General features: G+C 43.8%; 1 protein-coding gene across 7 annotated transcripts in view; it reads right to left on the bottom strand.

Annotated features, from left to right (window-relative positions):
- The window catches only part of kmt2ca (lysine (K)-specific methyltransferase 2Ca), a 249644-nt gene that overhangs the window by 140208 nt on the left and 82352 nt on the right, over nt 1-27084 (bottom strand). For all 7 annotated transcript variants that reach the window (XM_062991111.1, XM_062991113.1, XM_062991116.1 and 4 more), the window contains exons 5-7: nt 23650-23874; nt 10835-10986; nt 6229-6341 (exon numbers count right to left, since the gene is read on the bottom strand). In XM_062991111.1, the coding sequence (XP_062847181.1) occupies nt 6229-6341; nt 10835-10986; nt 23650-23874 (490 nt within the window). The remainder of the gene's footprint in view (nt 1-6228; nt 6342-10834; nt 10987-23649; nt 23875-27084) is intronic.

The raw sequence follows: 27084 nt of genomic DNA, 5'->3' as shown, positions 1-27084 counted from the left end.
TGATGTTGTAGGTTCTGTATTTATTCCTTTATATATTTGTTTCACAGTCTGAGCATTGTTATTTAGATAGCTAGTTTATCCATGGTGCATTGAGACATGTATTATTACTGCTTAGTCGTTTGAGAGGAGAAATGATGATATCGGATTGGTATCGGTATCGGCAGATACTTAATTTGCAGTATCGGTATCGTATCGGACATAAGAAAGTGGTATCAAGCCAGCCCTACCAAAAAAAGATAGCAAAAAAGTAGTGTGAGAGATACGGAGAAGATACAGACAGAGAGAGATGAACAGAAAGAAATAACAAAAAGAGATCTAAAGAAAGAGATAAATGATACTAAAAAGAAACTGAGAGACCAAGAGATACTAAAAAATAGACCAAGAAAGCAAGTTACATTTTGATATTATTACAAAAAAATAACAATATAACAATATCAAATAAAATCTCTCCAAAATACCCTCATGCCTCACTAGGAATGAGATGTCCAGAGTGGGTTCCTTGTCCAAAATCATAAGCACAGCTCTCCTAAAAGACACCATCTGTTCAAGATCTGCCTCTTCATAGTTAAGGTGCCCATTTTTAATGTCACAGACTATTTTACCGTAGTGGAAAAAAAACCTCACAAATGCACCCTCCACACCCACACTTCCTAGCATGCACCAGAAAGAAAGAGCAATGGTAAAAAAGATACCATTAGAGAAATGCTGAAACATATACTAAGAGAGAATAAAAGATGCTTAAAAAATGAGAGAGACCAAGAGAGATGCTAAAAAACTGAAATAGACCAAGATAGATACTAAAAAAGATACTACGAGAGAAGAGAGACCAAGAGAAAGTGAGATACTAAAAAGATAAAGAGATACCAAGAGACCAAGAGAGTTATTGTAAAAGATACTCTCTTTTTCTAATAGAGACGAAAAATACTAAAATATATAGAGCTGCCAAGAGGCACTAAAAAGAAACTAAAGATTTACCAAGAAAGAGACATGATAGACATACTACAAAGAGACACCAAGAAAAACCAAGCGTAAGACCCACAGTTAAGATACCAGAAGTGATACTGACAAAAACAAAAAGCAAACAATGTAACTAAAAGACTGGTACAGACATCATGTCCACCCTCCTGGCTTCATAACACACTTATACACACACACACACTAGTATCAGTGACATTTGGGCTAAAAGCCAAATGAGCAATCTGCCAATAGTTTAAAGGATTAAGGGCGCAAACACAATTAGAGAAACATGATGTGGCACTGAGCTCTAGGAGGTGAAGCCCATCCTGAGCTGCATGACCTTTTCTATTGCACACCTCACTGAGCTTCACTGCCAGAGACAACCTTTACTCACACACACACACACACACACACACACACACACACACACACACACACACACACACACACACACACACACACACACACAATGCTGTCATGCACGTTAATACAGCATAACTGTGTGCAGGCTGCACCAAGGTTAGCAGCAAACTGCCTTAAAGTTCAATCAGACTGAATAAAAACTGAGCGTCAAGCAGTAAAAACCAAGCCTCAAAGCTGCAAATCTGTGTGGTTGTCCATGTAGCGCAGCTACCACCTCACTTCATAGACAACACTTCATAGGAAACAATGGCAAAAGTGTGTTTTTGCCACGCATTATGTGAATGCAGCTGTATTCATTTCATTTCTTTGACCCAGTTTGACCCACCAATGAGACAAACTGTTTATATGACCTAATGTGTGAAAAATATGGCTTGTTGACTAGTAAGCTGTGAAACGGTGAGACTAGGTTTGTATTTTTTAGACATCCATCCCATCTTTCCTAAGCCTGGAATCACTTGTTGTAGCTTCTTAGCACATAAAATTAATGGGTTTTGATTAACAAGACCATAAAGGTTTATGAAACTGTTTTTTATTTGATCTTCTCACGTCTCCAAATGACAACGCTGCCAGAACTAAAATACGCTTGAACAGTAATGTTGGTCAATATTGGGAATTTTTTTTCAAATTATTATTATTTTATTATTGTTATTATTTTAATGCATTTTCTCTCCTTTTTCTCCCTTTTAGCATGTCCAATTGCCTGATTGTCCAATTGCGTCATGCTTCCTCTCCACCAATGCCGATCCCTGCTCTGATCGAGGAGAACGAAGCTAACCCACGCCCCCTCCGACACGTGGGCAGCATGCCTTATGCATCTTATCACCTACACTTGACGAGTGCAGTGCAGCTCGGCACAGTGTACGGAGAGACACACCCTGACAGCACTCCATCATCAGCCAGCCAGAGGTCGTAATTGCATTATTTATGTGAGAGAGACCCAATCAGGCTTAATCCCACCCAAATCTGAACAACAGGCCAATCGTTGTTCATTTGGCTGCTCAGCCTAGCCAGCAGGCAGAGCTGAGATTCGATACGATGTATTTGAGATCCCAGCTCTGGTTCCAGCGTGTGTTTTTACCACTGCGCCACCTGAGCGGCCCCATTGGGAATTGTTTTTAAGCATGTCGGTTAGTAGGACAGCCCTGCTGGAAAGCCATTTGAATAAAGCACAAAACTAGAGAGGAACCTGGAGCACTGTAGAATAACTAGAAGAGAAATGAAATAAACACTTTAGAGAAAATCTAGAATGTACTGATCCCCCCCCCCCCCCCCCCCCATAATTACCAGTCCAAGATTTACCCAGACTCAGCTGACAACAAACACATTTTACAACAACAGGAAAACTCAACCTGCTAAGCCGCCAACAGCACCAACCAGGGTCTTGTTGCCCAACCAAATATCCAGACGCAGCGACTCTCGAGATTTTACAATGTAACAAATTCACTTTGCTCTTTCCAATCTGTTCGTCTTTTCCACACGCCCCCGCAGCACATAAACACACTTGCAAAGATGTTATCAGGTCCCAGAGGTGAAGAAAATGAGCTGAAATAAAAACAATTAATTACCTCTAATGTGTCCCCCTGCCAAACAGACCCCTGTGCCCATGTCTGCCACATCACATTGGGTTAATTAACACTGGCTACACACGAGAGAGTGCAATGGCAAGGCTGAACAACTCACATCCTAATTGGAAAATATTTTAAAGACCGGGAGACCCCCTGAGCAACCCCTCCACCCACTCAGTCTCTGCCAATAATAACCTCATTCATGCTTCTCTCTGAATACTTAATCAAGACTGTGCACATTTGTCTTCCCCTACTAAACGATTAGCATGTCTGTGATTGTGCTGGAAATGAGTTAAAACAATAACAACGACTACTAATCACACTAATAGCTCAGCTGAGTCGGCACCCAATGCCAATGAAACCCAAGTTTTTGGCGCAGCAGTGCCAACGGCCTGATCAAGTGCTCTACAGGCTCAATTGGCCATGTCATTCATTTTATTTTCCTTTATTTTTTTCCCCCAATTTTTATCCCCCAATCTAGTCGTGTCCAATTACCCTGATTGTGTCCTCTATACTGATTCGACCCTTCACCGCTGACTGAGGATGCCTCTCAACTGACATGCGCCCCCTCCAGTACGTACAGTCAGTACAGACTACACCTGCACGAGTCGAGTTCATACACTTGACGGGCACTGTGCATGGAGGGCCACACCCCCATCAGCATTATTCCTCAGCCCTGTACAGGCGCCATCAGTCAGCCAGTTGCACCAGTTATGATGACCTATGATCTGACTTTCTTAACCCTAACAACCCTGAACAACAGCCAATCGTTGTTCATGCAGCCGCCCAGCCTAGTTGGAAAAGCAGAGCTGAGATTCGATATGATGTATTCGAAAATCCAACTCTGGTGCGCTAGCGTACTTTACCGCTGCGCCACCTGAGCGGCTCATTTTATTTCCCTTTTAACCTCTGCTTGACAGTGCAGAACAATGCACTGTTCTGTCAGGCTTGTGCCTGTCCTGCAGTGTTCTTAATTCATTTCAGGTCTGGTGCTTTAGCTAGGTCGTTTACTTCAGAGCTGGCAAGCAAGTGTGCACTTGATGTGCATGTAGAAAACAAGTCTTTCAGTTCTCTTACACTTACTCAAGTAGTGGTACAATGAAAACGTCAGAAATAGATGTTAGCAAGAGATAAGTAATCCATGCATTGCTATGTTAACCAGTAAACCACCAATGAATTTTTGAGTTGAAATCTCAGCTGTGCTATTGGCCAGCCAGTACACACACAGACAAGAATGCCTATGTCTGAGGGGAGAGAATGTCAAACGGTTTCCTTAATGCTGCTTTAATTGCAGTCTCTGCTGGCTGGTCAATGTAACTGCATGAGAGATAGTAATGTGTGACTATCAGGGCCGGCGCTAGGGGGAGGCTGAGGGGGGCATTGCCCCCCCAAATTGTGTCTTTGCCCCCCCAAGCACAATGCAAGCAACGGCTATTTTTAAAATTATCTCTGAACCAATCACAAAAATGCATTTTGTTTTACAGTGTGAAGATATTTCCTTGCTTATTCCTGATTGGCTCTTTGAGTCATATAAAAATCGGCAGACTGCCCCAAACAGTTCAGTTCGGCAGTATATGTTCTGTTAGTGTGAGCGAGAGGCAGGTATACTGGTAAACACTTTTTTTTTACAGAATTAGTATTCTTTTGTTTTCTTTATATTTTAATTTCCCAATAATATAAATATTCTCACTCATTCCTATTTCCACGTTTGAATATTCTCAGTCTGTGTGTAGGTACATTTGTCAGCTTTGACTTAAATTTGTATTAAAGCCTTTCAAGAAATAGAGTTGTTCTATTAGTAATGGCAATTTAATTAAGGGGGCGTATTAAAATGAAATACAATTAGATAATCTTTTTTCTCCATTTACATAATCAACATGTATTTTTTAATCATTGGGTTTTAAGTTTAAGTTCGAAAACATGCATTTTTATTTCTTTACCTCATACATCACTTTAAGCCAGTATCAATAGCTTGGCTGTCATCATTCATGCACAAATCAAGCCTTGAATATATTTCTGGCTTCAAAAACATGACTATCAACATGCCCCCTCATTAGGTTTTACTGCCCCCCCCAAGCAAAGCAGTCCAGAACCGGGGCTGGTGACTATGCGTTGTGTAAGACTCCAGCGACTGTGCAACTCCAACAGGGAATTACACATGACTAAAATGGGAGAACAAGGCTAAACAACTAGCATTTTGGACATTTGTTTACTTATTGTCTAAAGAGCTGAATTGAAGAAGTGCTCACACATGGACACAAAAACAGAAAGCACAGAATTAAGCACAAAATATTCATGTAGCATATTTTAAGGAGCTGTCAAGTTCAAACCAGCTTTGCTAGTGACCAGCCAAGTTTTTAACACCCACAACTGAATGTGCCCGAGAGAGGGAGGTCAAAGAAGTTTCTGCTGGCTGGTTGGGGCAGCTGAGCCAGGGGTGGATGATTCACAGACAGCAATATGTATGTAATACTGCTCTGTGTGACTTGAAAAAATGGCAGTGGTAGTTTAGTGCTTAGGGTACTGGACTACTGATCAGAAGGTCGCTGGTTCAAGCCCCACATCTCTGCCCTGAGCAAGGCCCTTAATGCATAATAGCTTGATTTGTACTAGTCACAATTGTTGGAGTTGTCACATAATAGTCTGTGGCTTTTTTTAATCAGTTACAAAGGCAGGGGTGACACAGGAGGTTACAATCAGGGAATTGGGCATGACAAAACACATATAGTCATATAGTTTTTTTTTTTACATCACAAAGAAAAACAAAAAATTTAAAGGACCAGTATTTGTCAAAGGGCGGCACAGTGGGTAGCACTGTCGCCTCACAGCAAGAAGGTCTTGGGTTCGATCCCCAGGCGGGGCGGTCTGGGTCCTTTCTGTGTGGAGTTTGCATGTTCTCCCCGTGTCTTTGTGGGTTTCCTCCCACAGTCCAAAAACATGCTGTCAGGTTAATTGGAGACACTGAATTGCCCTATAGGTGAATGTGTTGTGTGTGTATGTGTGTCTGCCCTGCGATGGACTGGCGCCCCGTCCAGGGTGTTACTGTGTGCCTTGCGCCCATTGAAAAACTGGGATAGGCTCCAGTACCCCCCCCCCCCCCCTTCCCAAGCAACCATAATTGGATAAGTGGTCAAGAAAGTGAGTGAGAGTGAATATTTGAGAGCTTTTCTAGCCCTTACTGTGCAGTTCTAATCATGGACAAAGAAACTAAATGACAGTTAGCATAACACACATGCAACAGTGGGCACCACTGGTCATGTCAGCATTTCTGCAGTATGCTTACCTCTGTGCTCCCTGAGTCAATGGCTTTATCCACGTAGAGTTGAGTCTGGCCTCCCTCACCTCGCCAAACCCCATCTGACCAGGCTGCACAGTGCAGATGAGCACAGCACTGCCCTACAACACACACACACACACACACACACACACACACACAGTAATAAGAAGTGCTTGTAATCAGTTCTGGTTATTTACATATTCAATTCTTTCCAAAAAATTTAAGTCAACGTCATTTTTTTCCCCCCTTAATTTTCTTCCCTAATCTAGTCATATCCGATTACCCTGATTGTGTTATGCTTCACATCTACTGATACCACCCTCCACTGCTCACTGAGGAGCTTCGCAACTGGCACATGCCCCCTCCGACACGAGCGCAGTACCGACTGCATCTTTTCACCTGCACGAGGCGAGTTCATATGCGGAACAGCCGTGTGCACGGAGAGCCACACCCTAATCAGCATTATTCCATCAATCAGCCAGCAGAGGTCGTAATCGTTGTTCATGTAGCCGCCAAGCCCAGCCGGATGGCAGAGCTGAGATTCAATATGATGTATTCGAAATCCCAGCTCTGGTGTGCTAACATATTTTACCGCTGCGCCACCTGAGCAGCTGTCATTTTCTTTTTTTAAGAAAATGTTTTAATACGGTTCTTCTTTTACTTTAGGTTAGACTTTCTCTAAATCTTGTCATTTCCAATTCCCCAGGAGAACCACAGACTATCACGCTTAATCATCGCTTCTTTTGCCGCCACCAAAGTCTCACAGAGAGCTGTACTGCACACAGTGCGTCTTGTGCTGCTGCTCTGTGAGTTCCACCAGCCAGCAGAGGTCTTACAGTTACAACTGCACCAGTGAGAAGCAATGTCGACCTCCATCACTCACACACGGCCAATTGTATCTGTTGGACGTCCAGACATTCTGACCTCGAGATCTCAGCAGTGGTGGACCAGCTCATTAGACTGTGCGCCCCAGTGTCTCCTATGGTAATCATAATGCCATTTGACTACACTTTGATCCAAGCTAACCAGAAGAATTTTGGCCAAAAACACCTCCCAAAGCAGTGTATTCTGGTATCTTCTTTAATGCTGAATTTCTTATTGGTTTCGTCATATCATTAACAAGAACAATAAGCAAAATAAGCCTGTTTAGTTTTCAGCTAACAGTAGAATCTGGTAATTATGGTATTTAGCAGATGCTTTTATTCAAAAAGACTTACAATTATGACCAAATTAGGTGCCAACTTGCCAATGCTGGAGAAACCTTCTGATCAATAGTTCAGCAACCACCTGCTTTAATTGGAATAACAACCACTAAGCATCAGAGAACAATTCAATACCACTGGGGTGGACAAATCAACAGTGGCTGCAATACACCAGAAAGAATTTCCCCCTTGGTGTCATGTATTTGGGTAGATGTAAACACAATAATCGCAGTTAGATGAGGTCAAAACAACCACATCAAGACCCTTGAGAGGAGGTGAACTGGGTCTGGTCCCAAACAAACTCTGGCGTGGTTTGTTTGTGGTGAAAATGTGGTATGGCATTGCTTTGACCCAGACCCAGCATATTGCTGTACATTCTCAATATCAACTGCCTTTCTTCTGCTTAGTCATTTAAATGCAGCACAACTTTACAGTCTGAGGCAGTACAGCATCTCAATGTAGTGCGACGCTCAAGACAGCACAGCGGCACAAAGCGGCACTACCTTACTGCTTAACAATAGCACAGCAGCGCAAAAGCTTGTTTAGCACCAGGTGTTAGATTTAGTTTTTAATGATTTATGTCGGTCATGAGAAAAGAGGACAATGGGACCGGCTGGAGGAACCCCCAGGGTCCCAAATGGGGAATCAGATTTAATGACATCACACAGTCAATAATCCATCCAAACTTTCCACACAAAATCCATAATATGTCCTGAATACCATCAAACTGCATTCTTCTACGCAGACTATGAGACTGTTTCAGCAGTAAGCCAACAGAACAATGACAGCAAGTATTTATATACACCGATCAGCCTTGTTTCTACACTCACTGTCCATTTTATCAGCTCCACCATATAGAAGCACTTTGTAGTTCTACAATTACTGACTGTAGTCCATCTGTATTTCTGCATGCTTTGTTAGCCCCCTTTTACCCTGTTCTTCAATGGTCAGGACTCTCCCAGGACCACCACAGAGCAGGTATTATTTGGGTGGTGGATCATTCTCAGCACTGCAGTGACACTGACATGGTGGTGGTGTGTTAGTGTGTGTTGTGCTGGTATGAGTGGATCAGACACAGCAATGCTGCTGGAGTTTTTAAACACCTCACTGTCACTGCTGGACTGAGAATAGTCCACCAACCAAAAACATCCAGTCAACAGCTCCCCATAGGCAACGTCTTGTGACCACTGATGAAGGTCTAGAAGATGAGCAACTCAAACAGCAGCAATAGATGAGTGATCGTCTCTGACTTTATATCTACAAGGTGGACCAACTAGGTAGGAGTGTCTAATAGAGTGGACATTGAGTGGACACGGTATTTCAAAACTCCAGCAGCGCTGCTGTGTCTGTTACACTTATATCAGAACAACACACACTAACACACCACCATCATGTCAGTGTCAGTGCAGTGCTGAGAATCATCCACCACCTAAATTATACCTGCTCTGTGGTGGTCCTGTGGGGGTCCTGACCATTGAAGTACAGGGTGAAAGCAGGCTAAAAGGGATCAACGGATGAACTACAGTCAGTAATTGTAGAACTATAAAGTGCTCCTATATGGTAAGTGAAGCTGATAAAATGGAGTGTAGAAAAAAGGAGGTGGTTTTAATGTTATGCCTCAACGGTGAATAAAACCAGCCGTGTTGCTCTTGACAAGTGGATAAACTGATGTCAAAAATGCACCTTGTCATCCTAAACACTTCGCCAAATCTACAGGATGGGCCATTTATATGGATACACCTAAATAAAATGGGAATGGTTGGTGATATTAACTTCCTGTTTGTGGCACATTAGTATATGGGAGGGGGGAAACTTTTCAAGATGGGTGGTGACCATGGCGGCCATTTTGGATCCAACTTTAGTTTTTTCAATGGGAAGAGGGTCATGTGACACATCAAACTTATTGAGAATTTCACAAGAAAAACAATGGTGTGCTTGGTTTTAATGTAACTTTATTTTTTCATGAGTTATTTACAAGCTTCTCTTTGTTTACAGCCATTGACATGTCGCAGAGGTTAACACGTGAGGAGCGGATAGAAATTGTGTTGATGTCTGGTGAACGCAGTACCCGGGTCATTGCAGCAGATTTCAATGCAAGACACCCTACGAGACCACCCATCTCCCATGCTACAGTTAGCAAACTGCTTGCCAAGTTTCGTGAAACTGGTTCAGTGTTGGATTTGCCAAAATGTGGACGCATGAAAACTGTCACTAATGAAGAAACATCAGTGGCTGTCCTAGCTTCATTCAGCAAGAGCCCAGAGCGTAGCACTCGCCGCATGTCACTGGAGAGTGGCATCAGTCGAACATCCCTTCGGCGGATATTAGCTACTCACAAATGGCACCCTTACAAACTCCAGCTGCTACAGCATCTCAACGAGGATGACCCAGATCGGCGCACTGAATTTGCAGAATGGGCAAAACAAAAATTGGAACAGGACCCTCAGTTTACACAGAACATTTTGTTCAGTGATGAGGCAAACTTTTATGTGAATGGTGAAGTTAACAAACAAAACCACCGCTATTGGTCTGACACTAACCCACATTGGATAGATCCCTCCAAGACTGTTGGAACACAAAAATTGATGGTATGGTGTGGTATATGGGGTACAAAGATAGTGGGGCCATTCTTCATCAATGGAAACCTCAAGGCCACTGGATATTTGAAATTGCTACATGATGATGTGTTTCCCTCTTTATGCACTGAAGCTGGCATGTTCCCTGAGTTTTTCCAGCAAGATGGTGCACCACCACATTATGGGTGTCAGGTCCGAGCATTCCTAGATGAACAGTTTCCTGGAAAGTGGATTGGTCGTCGTGGGCCAGTTGAATGGCCCCCAAGGTCTCCCGATCTGACCCCCTTAGTCTTTTATCTTTGGGGTCATCTGAAGGCAATTGTCTATGTTGTGAAGATACGAGATGTGCAGCACCTGAAACTACGGATACTGGAAGCCTGTGCTAGCATTTCTTCTGCGGTGTTGCTATCAGTGTGTGAAGAGTGGGAGAAGAGGGTTGCATTGACAATCCAACACAATGGGCAGCACTTTGAACACAAGTGGTCAGAAACTTGTAAATAACTCATGAAAGAATAAAGTTACGTTAAAACCAAGCAGACCATTGTTTTTCTTGTGAAATTCTCAATAAGTTTGATGTGTCACATGACCCTTTTCCCATTGAAAAAACTAAAGTTGGATCCAAAATGGCCGACTTCAAAATGGCCACCATGGTCACCACCCATCTTGAAAAGTTTCCCCCCTCCCATATAAATGTGCCACAAACAGGAAGTTAATATCACCAACCATTGCCATTTTATTTAGGTGTATCCATATAAATGGTCCACCCTGTATAATAATAACTCAACAGTTAACAATATGTACATGCTGTTCCCTCCCTTCAATGAATTAGCTTACCAGTGGGGTCGAACAAGGACTGAACGTTGATGTCGGGAGGGAGGCCGATCTGTCCTAGTTCGTCCCACAGTTTGTGACTGGGCTCCTCGCCAAATGGGTCCGAGCTCCCTGGAGCTGAGGATGAGTGCAGGCCGCTGTCTGGAGAGCTGATTCTAACAAGAAAGAGAAAAAACAGCATCAGCATAAGCATAAACCTGAATAACCTGCTGCTCGTCACTTATGATTCAGATTTTTCTTTATGACATGTTACATTTGTACAGTAATACATGATTTTTGCCCTGATTTTCGCTTACCGACTGGTCACCGCTAGATGTGGCAGCTCGGAGGCAACTTGGCGTTCGCTCTGGGCTCGAAACTCGGCTCTCGGTCGTTATGTGTGAACTGTTCAACAACTCAATCCAAGCGGCTCGCCGACTCAAGAAAAATATCTAGCATGTTAAATATCTGGATCAGGCCGCTCAGGTGGCGCAGCGGTAAAAAGACACGCTGCAACCATACGTAGAATCGAATCCAGCTCTGCTTCACCGGTTCGAGGCTGAGTGGCTGTATGGGCAACGATTGGCCGGTTGCTCAGTTGGGGGGGTGGGACAAAGAACCGGATGTGGGTCTCTCTCTGTCAGAATGCGATTACGACCTCTGCCGGCTGATTAGAGGCGCCTGCACAAGAGATGAGGAAGTGTGCCCTTAGGGTGTGTTTCTCCGTATGCAACGCTAGGTGGCGCCAAACTCATCAATGTGTAGGTGGCAAAAACGCATCTGGCTGCTGCTCATGTTTCGGAGGGGATATGGGTTAGCTTCGATCTCCTCGGTCAGGGCAGGGTTCGGCATAGACAGAGAGGAAGCACGATGCAAATTGAACAATTGGATGCGCTAAAGGGGGAGGGGAAAAAAAAATCTGGATCAGTCGGCGACTCCAAATAGTGTAGTGTGAAAGGTGTTGCGAGCAGGTTCCGAGTGGCAGCGAGTGCTATGTCGAACTACAGCCAATGACAACGCGGGATACGGAGTGAGTGGAAACCCGGGGGAGGAGTGTAAAAACGTGAAACAGGGGCACAATATAGTTTCTATCAGAATACATCAGCACACACACAAGCTTTACAGTATTTTGTGATCTTATTGTCCACACCAAACCCTAACACCCATGCTGCATTGCAAAAATATTTATTAACCTCCAACTCACTACAGAACAGAACAATCCCTGCTGGTCGCGTAGTCCAATCCACTCGGATTCTTTTATTTTTCCTACTTGATTTTATGCTGCACATCAGCGCACAAAAACTTTGATCACTCGCTTCTTGTTGACGTGCTTTTCTGAACGTGGTATTCTTAATCCATAGGGTCAGGACTCCGTGCAGGCCAGTCAAGTTCTTCCACACCAAACTCGCTCATCCATGTCTTTATGGACCTTGCTTTGTGCACTGGTGCGCAGTCATGTTGGAACAGGAAGGGGCCATCCCCAAACTGTTCCCAGAAAGTTGGGAGCATAAAATTGTCCAAAATCTCTTGGTATGCTGAAGCATTGAGTTCCTTTCACTGAAACTAAAGGGCCGAGCCCAACTCCTGGAAAACCAACCCCACACCATAATCCCCCCTCCACCAAACTTTACACTCGCAGACACAACGCAGTCAGACAAGTACCGTTCTCCTGGCAACCGCCAAACCCAGACTCGTCCATCGGATTGCCAGATGGAGAAGCGTGATTCGTCACTCCAGAGAACACGTCTCCACTGCTCTAGGGTCCAGTGGGGGAGTGCTTTACACCACTGCAGCCGACGCTTTGCATTGTGCTTGGTGATGTAAGGCTTGGATGCAGCTGCTCGGCCATGGAAACCCATTCCATGAAGCTCTCTACACACTGTTCTTGAGCTAATCTGAAGGCCACATGAAGTTTGGAGGTCTGTAGTGATTGACTCTGCAGAAAGCTGGTGACCTCTGCGCACTATGCGCCTCAGAATCCGCCGACCCTGCTGTCATTTTACGTGGCCTACCACTTCATGGCTGAGTTGCTGTCGTTTTCAATCGCTTCCACTTTGTTATAATACCACTGACAGTCGACTGTGGAATATTTAGTAGCGAGGAAATTTCACGACTGGACTTGTTGCACAGGTGGCATCCTATCACGGTACCACGCTGGAATTCGCTGAGCTCCTGAGAGCGACCCATTCTTTCACTAATGTTTGTAGAAGCAGTCTGCACGCCTAGGTGCTTGGTTTTATACACCTGTGGCCATGGAAGTGATTGGAACACCTGAATGCAATGATATGGAGATCCAGTTGTGTAGTGTGAACAACACTTACTTTTTTTCTATGGCAGTGATATATCAGATAAGTTATATCATCTGCATCCTAAATCACATAAAACTCTACTAGATGGTACATTACATTAGTGCACTTTAAGTGCTTTAGTTACACACTACGTAGCACACAAAGGATGTGGTTTGAGATGCAGAAACACCGTCTGAATGTGTGAAAACCAGCAGTTAACAGGTCAGGGAAGTGTGAAGTCAGGGCTCACATGTAAGAACGACGCAGTAAAATGCATAATTCTTTGAGCTGTAGAAGAACTAGGTCAAAATAAAGCATGGTGATTTGAAGCCAATGTCCAAAAGAGGCATCAAAACAATTTAAACAGGAAAATGAAAGTATTTTTCTAAAAGCTTCCCCTTTAAGATTCGCATTGTGTTGTGTCTGGTTTGAGAGAGACGTAAGTGTGGTCACGCACCATTTCGCAGACCCCAAATTTGGTTTAGAGAAAAACAGTCAGTAAGTTCAGTTAAAGGATTAATAAAAACCCTTGTTTTGGTGGCAGCTAAACACATCACTTTTAACTAATATTTGATAGCTCAGTGGGGCCAGTGATAGCTCAGTGGTTAAGGTACTGGACTAGTAAGCAGAAGGTTGCCGGTTCAAGCCCCGCCACCACCAAGTTGCCACTGTTTGGTCCCTGAGCAAGGCCCTTAACCCTCAATTGCTCATCGTGTTCTGCTCATTGTGTAAGTCGCTTTGGATAAAAGTGTCTGCTAAATGCTGAAAATGTAAATATTAAGCTAGCTACTGCAAACACATTAAAACTTGCGAAACTTTACGAGAGGAAAGAATATCAAATATGTGCTTTATTCACAATGCCTATTTCATAGCAATAGTTCAAGTTAAGGTCAGTGACATATAGGGATGTATATGTTGGGCTAATGGTATGTCCTTGCAGATCAACTGTTGAATGCAGCAGATCTGATCCACATAAAGACTTAAGTGACTTTGATAAGGACCAATTCGTTATGGCCTGACAAACGGGGAACCCACTGACAGTGGTCAGAGGAGGGACAAGCCACAAACCACCAACAGGTTGTTGGGTGGCCAAGACTCATTGATGCAAGAATACATAAAGGCTATGGGGTTTTCTAATGGGCTAACAGAAAAGCTACTGTGGATCAGTACTGGTGATGAGAGGTGAAGGTGTCACAACATACAGTGTCCATACTAACTGCTGTCTACTGTCCAAAGCTCCTACAATGGAAAAGAGGCATTAGAAGCATCAGGACATCAAAGCAATGGAACAATGTGGACATGTGCAAATGATGCATTTACCCAGGAAAGTTTGTTTGTTTGTTTATTAGGATTTGTTTAATCTCTTTGGTTACATTCATAACAGGAACGGTAGTTACTCATTACACAAGATTCATCAGTTCACAAGGTTATATCGAACACAGTCATGGACAATTTAGTATCTCCAATCCACCTCACTTGCATGTCTTTGGACTGTGGGAGGAAACCGGAGCACCCGGCGGAAACCCACAGACACAGGGAGAACATGCAAACTCTACACAGAAAGGACCCAGACCGCCCCCACCTGGGGATCGAACCCAGGACCTTCTTGCTGTGAAGCGCAAGTGCTACCCACTTAGCCATCGTGCCACCCTACCCAGGAAAGAGATGCACCAGGACGCACTGTAGAATGATTACAGTGTAGAAGTTGAAGTTGAAGGACCATCCTGGTACCAGAAGTCCAGGGGTCTCCAGGGGTGAGGCTCGGAAAAGAGTTACTTGTTTGGTGCTAAAATTAACTAAGTTTTATAAAAGTGCAAAGTTATAGAGAATAAATATGCATTTCTTTTGGCCAATGCTGTCACTAAAATCACTCAATTGAATCCCTAATCAATGCCAGTCCATATTCTTAGCTTCTTTTTAATTTGTACATGTGTTTTGTTTATCTGGAGGGATGTGCATAGAGGCTGACGGTGTCTCTGCACTGGAGAGCACGAACATGAACACATGAAGAGGACACATTTGGCCCTAACACAACGCCTGGCTGTTCAGTGGGGGAGGATGAGCCGGATACGGAGGTAAAGCGGAAAACAGAAATTAACATTTAAAAAGAGCCCGGAATGAAGAGGGCCAGCCAGGGCAGCTCTGCAGACGCTACAGAGGAAAGAAAGGCTACTGTATTACTCTCTCAGCTCAGCACATCTGCATACACACACAGACACACACACACATGCAGGAGACGATGCTCTGTTTTTCCACCGCAGATAAACATTAATGAGGAGGAAGTACACACACACACATACACACACAAACAACATAAACTGATCAGCAATTCCATTAAAACCACCTCATTGTTTCTACACTCACTGTCCATTTTATCAGCTCCACTTACCATATAGAAGCACTTTGTAGTTCTACAATTACTGACTGTAGTCCACCTGTATTTCTACATGCTTTGTTAGCCCCCTTTCACCCTGTTTTTTAATGGTCAGGACCCCCACAGGACCACTACAGAGCAGGTATTATTTGGGTGGTGGATCATTCTCAGCACTGCAGTGACACTGACATGGTGGTGGTGTGTTAGTGTGTGTTGTGCTGGTATGAGTGGATCAGACACAGCAATGCTGTTGGAGTTTTTAAGTACCGTGTCCACTCACTGTCCACTTTATTAGAAACTCCTACCTAGTTGGTCCACCTTGTAGACGTGAAGTCAGAGACGATTGCACAACACACACTAACACACCACCACCATGTCAGTGTCACTGCAGTGCTGAGAATGATCCACCACCTAAATAATACCTGCTCTGTAGTTGTTCTTGGAGAGTCCTGACCATTGAAGAACAGCATGAAAGGGGGCTAACAAAGCATGCAAAGAAACAGATGGACTACAGTCAGTAATTGTAGAGCTACAAAGTGCTCCTATATAAGTGCAGCTGATAAAATGGACAGTGAGTGTAGAAACAAGGAGGTGGTTTTAATGTTATGGCTGATCAGTGTATACACTGTACTTCAGAAATATTAAGGTGGACATAATTAACACAGACACACACAAAAACACACATACATCACACAATCATATACACAAACACAGGTGCCGGTGCTGTTTCTCCACCACTGATATAAACAGTAATGAAGAGGAAGTACACAAAAACATACACACAAACAACAAGCAACCATGTAAACAGAAACACACACACACACACACAGACAACATAAACACTGTAGTTTACGGTGTATATCATTTACACAGACACACACACACACTCTTACTCATTTACAGCAATACTTAAGCTAAAACGTGTTACAGTGCTGGTTCAGCAGTTAGGGTACTGCAGTAATGATCAGAACATTCAGAGTTCAAGCACTGACACACACACCGCTAAGCTGCTGTCAGCTCAGGAGAACAACTCTTAACCTCAACTTTACCCCACCTGTGTGAACTTCCACATGAACTTTATACCCCCCTCCCCCAATGATTAACTTCATAAATCAATCATGAAATCCAATCCTCCCAAAAAAATGTTGCATTAAGGTCTAAACAGCAGGAATGGACGTATATTAACAAATGAAATGAAGTTTATCACACAAAACATGAAATGTCTTGGGTTCATATTGGCTGCAATCAAATAAAAGTCAATGTGAATCAAAACATGAATAAATCACTGCAGTCTGTTAGCTGTAAACACCAGACATTTACATTTACATTTTCAGCATTTAGCAGACGCTTTTATCCAAAGCGACTTACACAATGAGCAATTGAGGGTTAAGGGCCTTGCTCAGGGACCCAACAGTGGCAACTTGGTGGTGGCGGGGCTTGAACCGGCAACCTTCTGTTAACTAGTCCAGTACCTTAACCACTGAGCTATCACTCAGACAAGGTTCGTTCTCAGGTCTTCACCTTAACCATGTGCTCACTCGCTTACTGTTGCCCTTATTTGTTGTTATTTTCATTCCTCTTCCTCCTGTCTATCAATGGCCATTCTCCAGCTCTCACCGGCCAATCAGAAGACTCCAGCACAGCAGTGCCACAGAGTCTGGCAGCAGTCCAGAAGCAGGGAGTGTTACATCACCCATCCCTGGGGAGCTGCCTGATTGGCTACACAAAACCTGAGACAAATTAGGCACTGGTCCAATAAGCCCATGGGCGTCTTTCCACAGACAACTTCAGTCGACAGTGGGTCAGGCGGTGGAGACGTGAGCGATGGAAAAGGTAGAGAGGAAGCAGTGGAAAGTGGCCGAAATGCTCCCTCATGAATTCCTCCCCTCTCCTTTTGTCAAGTGACTAATCATCGGGCCGCTTTGGCACCAAATGAATCGACCCAAATTGAATTGAAGTGCCCGAATCATTAGCATTTGCTTGCTTATTTGGGTCAGAGCGCTCTGTCCCGCTCTTGCAGCATGTTAACAATACTCAGCAATAACAGTAATTCTGCATGATTGAAACGTTGTGCTGATTTATGGTCAGTCAGAAATGCTGCCCGGCAAAATGATAAGTAATAAAGGATAATTACCACTGAACAGTGGTGAGCCACAATCTGCTTTTTTAATCCATAAGAAGCAAACATCACATTTCATTAAGTGTCATATGGTAAGTGTGAGACTATGAGAATCACTCAAAGTGACACATCAGAGAGAGAGAAAGAGAAAGACTATTGACAACTATAGTTGCTTTACAACATGCTTACACCATGGTTATATTCATGGCAGGAAGGGTAGGTCATTTTCATGTCAGTCAGTCCTTGTCAAGTGCTGTTCTTATGTTGTTCTTGAAATGCTGTCTTTTATTATAGTCTTAGGTATTGTTAGAAACTGTGAGTATTTATTTGTTTATTAGGATTGTAACGTCATGTTGTACACTTTAGGTTACATTCTTGACAGGAACGGTAGTTACTCATTACACAAGATTCATCAGTTCACAAAGTTATATCAAACACAGTCATGGACAATTTTGTATCTCCTATTCACCTCACTTGCATGTCAACGGACTGTGGGAGGAAACCAAACCCACACAGACACAGGGAGAACATGCAAACTCCACACAGAAAGGACCCACACCACCCCACCTGGGGGTTGAACCCAGGACCTTCTTGCTGTGAGGTGACAGTGCTACCCACTGAGCCACCGTGCTGCCTCGTTGTTCCTGTGAGTATTTAATACATTCACTCAGTATGTGTTTAATGGAAAAAGAGCACACAATGGGTAAATGTTCCAGCCAGCTTCCGGCATACTGATGAAGCGTCGCTCCCTACTGAGCTTGAATCTCACTTAAAATGGTGGAAAACCCTACGTAGTGCACTTCACTGGAACAGCTGGTGTGAATGGAACGCTCCTACAGAATTGGTGCTAACGGTTGAAAGACAGCTTTCTGAACTAATCAGACCTTCTGATTTAAATTTTAAGTAAGAAATGCTGTTATTTGCATTTATTCAAGTTTGCGTCACACAGATGATGTGTCAATGAAACACTTGATTGGCTTTCTAACGAGTTAGTGTTTTACTTCACAACCGGGAAAAGTTTGGAGATTTTTAGATATAAGCAAAATTACAAACTAACGGATTATATTCCCAATGGGACACACGGTTATAAATCTAATAGCATCTGGAAGAGCATAAGTTCAGGTAAGCAGTGGTTATGGATTTCTTTGCTGTGTTTTGGATTTTGGCCGCTGTGCCGTGATTTCACACACCCTTTTGTTTTGTAATAAAAACTAAACTAAACTTTTAACTGGTACCTAGGAAAGTAAAGGCACGAATTAAAACGGCAAAATACAGTTGATAATCTGTTGTTGTTTTTTATCTGAACTTACATATTATTTGTTTATTTCTACACTACAATTCCAATATATGTTTTGTGTAGATTATATTGACTCGTGACATGACTCGGACTCTAGCCTAAAGACTTGTGACATGACTCGGACTCTAGCCTAAAGACTCGTGACATGACTCGGACTCTAGCCTAAAAACTCATGACATGACTCAGACTCTAGCCTAAAGACTGGTGACTTGACTCGGACTCTAGCCTAAAGACTCGTGACATGACTCGGACTCTAGCCTAAAGACTTGAGACATGACTCGGACTCTAGCCTAAAGACTCGTGACATGACTCGGACTCTAGCCTAAAGACTCGTGACATGACTCGGACTCTAGCCTAAAGACTCAAGACTTGACTCGGACTCTAGCCTAAAGACTCGTGGCATGACTCGGACTCTAGCCTAAAGACTGGTGACATGACTCGGAATTTATTCTAAAGACTCGTGACTTGACTCTGACTCTAGCCTAAAGACTGGTGACATGACTCGGAATTTAATCTAACAACTCGTGACTTGACTCAGACTCTAAAGTCTGAAGACATGACACGGACTCTAGCCCAAAGACTCGTGACATGACTCGTGACACCCTGTTTTTCTAGCCTAAAGACTTGTGACTTGACTCGGAATCTAGCCTAAAGACTCGTGACATGACTCGGACTCTAGCCTAAAGACTCGTGACATGACTAGGACTCTAGCCCAAAGACTCGTGACTTGACTCTGACTTTAGCCTAAAGACTCGTGACATGACTCGGACTCTAGCCCAAAGACTTATGACTTGACTCGGACTCTAGCCCAAAGACTCGTGACATGACTCGGACTCTAGCCCAAAAACTCGTGACTTGACTCGGACTCTAGCCTAAAGACTCGTGAATTGACTCGGACTCTAGCCTAAAGACTCATGACTTGACTCGGACTCTAGCCTAAATACTCATGACTTGACTCGTGACACCCTGTTTTTCTAGCCTAAAGACTCGTGACTTGACTCGGACTCTAGCCTAAAGACTTGTGACATGACTCGGACTCTAGCCTAAAGACTCGTGACATGACTCGGACTCTAGCCTAAAAACTCATGACATGACTCAGACTCTAGCCTAAAGACTGGTGACTTGACTCGGACTCTAGCCTAAAGACTCGTGACATGACTCGGACTCTAGCCTAAAGACTTGAGACATGACTCGGACTCTAGCCTAAAGACTCGTGACATGACTCGGACTCTAGCCTAAAGACTCGTGACATGACTCGGACTCTAGCCTAAAGACTCAAGACTTGACTCGGACTCTAGCCTAAAGACTCGTGACATGACTCGGACTCTAGCCTAAAGACTGGTGACATGACTCGGAATTTATTCTAAAGACTCGTGACTTGACTCTGACTCTAGCCTAAAGACTGGTGACATGACTCGGAATTTAATCTAACAACTCGTGACTTGACTCAGACTCTAAAGTCTGAAGACATGACACGGACTCTAGCCCAAAGACTCGTGACATGACTCGTGACACCCTGTTTTTCTAGCCTAAAGACTTGTGACTTGACTCGGAATCTAGCCTAAAGACTCGTGACATGACTCGGACTCTAGCCTAAAGACTCGTGACATGACTAGGACTCTAGCCCAAAGACTCGTGACTTGACTCTGACTTTAGCCTAAAGACTCGTGACATGACTCGGACTCTAGCCCAAAGACTTATGACTTGACTCGGACTCTAGCCCAAAGACTCGTGACATGACTCGGACTCTAGCCCAAAAACTCGTGACTTGACTCGGACTCTAGCCTAAAGACTCGTGAATTGACTCGGACTCTAGCCTAAAGACTCATGACTTGACTCGGACTCTAGCCTAAATACTCATGACTTGACTCGTGACACCCTGTTTTTCTAGCCTAAAGACTCGTGACTTGACTCGGAATCTAGCCTAAAGACTCGTGACATGACTCGGACTCTAGCCCAAAGACTTGTGACTTGACTGACTTTAGCCTTAAGACTCGTGACCTGACTCAGACTCTAGCCTAAAGACTGGTGACATGACTCAGACTCTAGCCCAAAGACTCATGACTTGACTCGGACTCTAGCCCAAAGACTCGTGACTTGACTTGGACTCTAGCCCAAAGACTCGTGACTTGACTTGGACTCTAGCCTAAAGACTCGTGACTTGACTCGTGACACCCTGTTTTTCTAGCCTAAAGACTGGTGACTTGACTCGGAATCTAGCCTAAAGACTCTTGACATGACTCAGACTCTAGCCTAAAGACTCATGACTTGACTCGAACTCTAGCCTAAAGACTCGTGACTTGACTCAGACTCTAGCCTAAACACTCGTGACTTGACTCGGACTCTAGCCTAAAGACTCGTGACTTGACTCGGACTCTAGCCTAAAGAATCGTGACTTGACTCGGACTCTAGCCTAAAGAATCGTGACTTGACTCGTGACACCCTGTTTTTCTAGACTAAAGACTTGTGACTTGACTCGAACTCTAGTCTAAAGACATGTGACATGACTCGGACTCTAGTCTAAAGACTCGTGACTTGACTCAGACTCTAGCCTAAAGACTCGTGACATGACTCGGACTCTAGCCCAAAGACTCGTGACTTGACTCAGACTCTAGCCTAAAGACTCGTGACATGACTCGGACTCTAGCCCAAAGACTCGTGACTTGACTCGGACTCTAGCCTAAAGACTCATGACTTGACTCGTGACACCCTGTTTTTCTAGCCTAAAGACTCGTGACTTGACTCGGAATCTAGCCTAAAGACTCGTGACATGACTCGGACTCTAGCCCAAAGACTTGTGACTTGACTGACTTTAGCCTTAAGACTCGTGACTTGACTCAGACTCTAGCCTAAAGACTGGTGACATGACTCGGACTCTAGCCTAAAGACTCGTGACATGACTCGTGACTTAACTCGGAATCTAGCCTAAAGACTCGTGACTTGACTCGGAATCTAGCCTAAAGACTCATGACCTAACTCGGAATCTAGCCTAAAGACTCGTGACTTGACTCGAATTCTAGCCTAAAGACTTGTGACTTGACTCAGACTCTAGCCTAAAGACTGGTGACTTGACTCGGACTCTAGCCTAAAGACTCGTGACTTGACTCAGAATCTAGCCTAAAGACTCGTGACTTGACTCGGACTCTAGCCCAAAGACTCGTGACTTGACTCGGACTCTAGCCTAAAGACTCATGACTTGACTCGTGACACCCTGTTTTTCTAGCCTAAAGACTCGTGACTTGACTCGGAATCTAGCCTAAAGACTCGTGACATGACTCGGACTCTAGCCCAAAGACTTGTGACTTGACTGACTTTAGCCTTAAGACTCGTGACTTGACTCAGACTCTAGCCTAAAGACTGGTGACATGACTCGGACTCTAGCCTAAAGACTCGTGACATGACTCGTGACTTAACTCGGAATCTAGCCTAAAGACTCGTGACTTGACTCGGAATCTAGCCTAAAGACTCATGACCTAACTCGGAATCTAGCCTAAAGACTCGTGACTTGACTCGAATTCTAGCCTAAAGACTTGTGACTTGACTCAGACTCTAGCCTAAAGACTGGTGACTTGACTCGGACTCTAGCCTAAAGACTCGTGACTTGACTCAGAATCTAGCCTAAAGACTCGTGACTTGACTCGGACTCTAGCCTAAAGACTCGTGACTTGACTCGGACTCGTATTTTGTGAACATCTCTGTCAGGAACCGACACTGTCTATAGAAAATTCTTTAGCCAGTTGGCCTGGGATCAAAGTTGCACAGAAATGACTTAAACTGCATGGAACATGGCACAGCTTTTTGCCAAAGATGAGAATAAAACACCGTCACCTCATGCTGAGAGGAAATTTGTCCAGATGGTCAGATGGTGGTTGTCCTTGGTTTGTGGTGTAATAACAGGTGTAGACTGTAATTCTTTTCCAAAAGGTGACACTTGATTTGAATTAAGGTGTTTTGCATCAGAAAAAAAAGTATGTCATCGAACGTAATTCATCAGCCTCTGCAGACCACCAACCTGACCGAGAAGGGTAGCAGACCACCATGTTCTCACCAACAGATTCTTTTCACCTCCCAGAGAGCAGCATTGTGTGCAAAGAGTTACACACAGCAGCAGCAGTGATGAATCTGTTTGACTATTCTCAACCTCGAACCAATGCCAATTGGGACTGTGTGGGCATCTGGCCATCTGCACGCTACACAAGCATTCAGTTTCTGATCTCCTGAAGGCTTGAGCACCTCTAAAAAATTGTCATTAACTGGAAAATCAGGATTAATCCTGCATTGTCTGCTCTATGAATACAGACCCCCCCCCCCCCCCCCACCCCACACACACAGCAAGGAGCTGGTACACCCAGTGCTGCACATCCCTCTCTTTTTCTATCCAAAATCCAAATTTTAGAAAATTGGCCTTGCCAAGATGCACCAGAGATGTTCCCAGGCTACAATTACAATACAATTACTTCCTTACTTGCTCTACACAATGGCAGGTCGGCTAATGATGCAAATATTTGGTGCTGAAGGATTTAACCCTATTTTAACCCTTGCCATTGAACAGTGCTAGCACCAAACTTCAAACCTCTGTCTCTGTGCAACTCCAGTTAAACAGTTAAATTAAATGACTCTTGGGGATGGCTTCATTTCTACACAGCCTACTAGGCCTTACAGGAAACTAATTCCAGACCTCTAGCCCTCAAGTCACACCAAACCACAGTGAGAATCCGAAACATTTTCAAGCAGAATCAAACCACTAACAAAAAGACTTACTTTTTCAGGCCCCTCCCATGCTGGCCTGGGCTCCGGGCATTGTCATGGTCGTTGTTGAAGTCCTTCAGCTCGTCTTCATCGTGGTAGTCGTCGTCCTTTTCAGAGCTGCCGCGACGGTTGCGGATGTGCAGCGGGACGTAGCCCGGCGTCGGGCCGAAAAGCTTCAGCTCACCCTGACCCAACACACTCTGCTCACCACAGTAACAGAAGGCACACAACTTTTTTCTGAAAATGACAAAGCAGGGGAAGAGAAGGTAAAGGTTTTGAAAAGTGTAAGCATGAAGGATTAAGAAAGGTACTCACATGTTTTTGAATGCATTCAGGTGCACCACTTACAATACTGAAATCAACAACCTGTTTACAGCTCTAGTGGAAAGAGCCGTCAGTGACAGCCTGGACAATGACAGGGGTTCTACTGCAAGATGGTGCTTAATTTTTTTTTTTGCTTTGGTTCGAGAATTTTGTATCCAGCTATTTATTTACACCTGATAAATTTGTTTAATTACAATAGGAGACCTGTCTATTGCCAGATACTACATATATGGACAAAGGTAAACCACTGGGTACAGCTTTGGGCTATCAATCTAAATATTGTGGGTTAAAAACACAGCTCTGCCACATGAACCCACTGATGGGCCCTTGAGCAAAGCCCTTAAACCTCTCAGCTCCAGGGACGTCATACAATAGCTGACCATGTGCCCTGACCCCAGCTTCCAAACTAGCTTGGTTACGCAGAAAACTAATATCACTGTACATGTGTATCTGCATATGTGACAAATAAAGGTGTTTCTTCTGCCCTAGATTATTATTATTGTTATTATTAGTATTATTTTTTATAGTATTTATTAGTTGGGACAGTATGGAAAATGCAAATAAAATAAAAATGCAGTGTTCCTTATATTCACTTTGACTTTTGTTTGATTGCAGACAGTTTGAACCCAAGAGTCTTTGATGAGCAAAGATGATCAGAGGATCTCGTTTGTCAACAAATGTGTGAGAAAATTATTGAAATGTTTAAAAACAATGTACCTTAAAGAAAGATTGGATGGGATTTGCATATTTCTCCCTCTACAGTTCATAATATCATTAAACGATTCAAGGAATCTGGAGGAATTTCAGTGCGTAATGGCCAGGGGCGCAAGTTGAACGTTGAAGTTGAAGTAATCCCTCACTCATGTGGTTATATCAGCTATTGTTGAGTGGCGGTTCTTGACGCAGTGCCGTCTGAGGGATCGAAGATCGCTGACGTTCAGCGATCTTCGATCCCTCAGACGGCACTGCGTCAAGAACCGCCACTCAACAATAGCTGATATAACCACATGAGTGAGGGATTACTTTGGCAAACTTTTGTCAAGCACTACAATACAGAGTTACATGTACAAATGATACTTAACACTTTACTGTGCAAAAAAGAAGCCTTATATTAACCATGTCCAGAAGAGGCTTCAACCTCTCTGAGCTCGGAGGCATCTAGGATGGACCATCACACAGTGGAAACGTGCATTGTGGTCAGATGAATCAACATTCCAGGTCTTTTTTTTTTTTTTGTAATAATGGACGCCGTGTGCTCCGGACCAAAGACGAAAAGAACCATCCAGACTGGTATCAGCAGCAAGTCCAAAACCCAGGGTCTGTCATGGTATGGGGCTGTGTCAGTGCCCTTGGCAAAGGTCATTTACACTTCTGTGATGGCAGCATTAATGCAGAAAGTACATTGAGATCAAAGACATCATCTTTTCCAGGGACGTCCATGCATTTTTCAACAAGACAATGCAAAACCACATGCTGTACACATTACAAAGGCATGGCTGTGGAAGAAGAAAGAACGGGTACTGGACTGGCCTGCCTGCAGTCCTGACCTGTCCCCAATAGAGATTGTGTGGAGAATTTTGAATGGATGAATGTGACAACGACGACCCCGTACTGTTGCACATCTTAAGATGTGTTTGCAGGAAGAATGGCACAAAATAAAAGCTGAAACACTAAATCACTTGGTATCCTCGGTGCCAAAACATCTTTTAAGTGTGGTGAAAAGAAATGGCATAACGGTAAATGCTTTACTGTCCCAACTTTTTGATCGTAATACATTTGATACTGGGTATGACTTGGGGTACTGTTCTTTAGTTATTTCTTCTTCAGTCTTGACATCCTGTATAGTATCTTTACAGCTGTTGAGGCCCAGGCGGGGGTGAAAGTTTTAATGCTCAGTGGGTTGTCAGTTTGCACTTTTGTACAAAATTCCACCAACATCTGTACCGATCGTAGCTTTCTGGCATCCCTTACAGTTCCCGCAATGCCTATAATGCCTTTTTGAATTGCAAAAAGGGGAAAGCTTGATCAAGGTCATTTCAGTTTGTGTGAATTCCATTAAGATAAATGTAGGCCTTCATGCAGGGCTCCATGCAAAGAAGGAGCCGCTGTCTGCCATTTCCCTTAAAGACCAGAATCTCCTCCTCCGCAGAGACAGGTCAGACTTCATGGTGGCTCATTTGTTTACCTCTCATGAACAGCATGAAGAAAGCTGAGGACCTATTCCACCCGTTGCCCAAAGTCAATGAAACCCTGTCAACCTTCCTTCCTCAGACACAGCGATTGGCAAAGTCAGACAGTCGAAGAGATATCACGGGGGCGTGGGCAGGCGTATTAGACTGCCGCAGTCTTTTCTGCTCGATACTGGTCTCCGGTCACAGTCTGTGAGGAGTTTTGCATGAGATCCAGGCGAACAGACAGTCAAGCAGCCAGTGTGGGTGGAAGGAATATCTTGCAAAGCAGTGCAACAACATTCATTTGCTCTTTGTTCTGGACATGGAAGGGTTTAATATTGCACAACAGAATAATTCACACTTTTTCATTTGCAGTATAATACATCTACAAATAATGTTTCCTCCATTGATCATTAAACATACCTTTGTTTTTGGTTATAAACACATTCTCTTTCTTAATATTTATGAGCAGAAAGACAAGGAGTATTGTTGTGTAAATGTAAAAAGAAGATTTTTGCCCAGAAAGCATAATAAAGTCCAAAAACAGAAGTGGTGAAATGTTTAAAATGCTTTCCCTGCGTGATACTCAATACCCTGCACAGCAGAGAGAATGGAAGAGGGTCGCTGGATTTATTTCCCCTCGCCACCCCCTTTTCTCTGTACTAATGACATCGGTCGGCCGTGAGGCACTATCATCCAGGGTTGTGGCTTCTTCTCCCTTCCTGTCATCGCACTGTTCAATTACCAGTGCTGCTCAGATCAAACTTTACTCCCTCCACCAAAGCTCTTGCTCTCATTCTTCATGCCCTCCATGCCCCTACCCCTACACACATTCAGCATTGGATCCTCTCTCACATGTTCTTACGCTACATCTGAATAAAGGTAGAAACTTGACTTTTGATTTTCTGAGATCACACTATCAATTAAATTACTATGGTATTTACCTCAGGTC

This window comes from Trichomycterus rosablanca, chromosome 3 (assembly GCF_030014385.1).
Source record: "Trichomycterus rosablanca isolate fTriRos1 chromosome 3, fTriRos1.hap1, whole genome shotgun sequence".
Taxonomy (NCBI): Eukaryota; Metazoa; Chordata; class Actinopteri; order Siluriformes; family Trichomycteridae; genus Trichomycterus; species Trichomycterus rosablanca.
The sequence above is the reverse complement of the archived record's forward strand: the minus strand, read 5'-3'. Positions and strand labels throughout refer to the sequence as shown.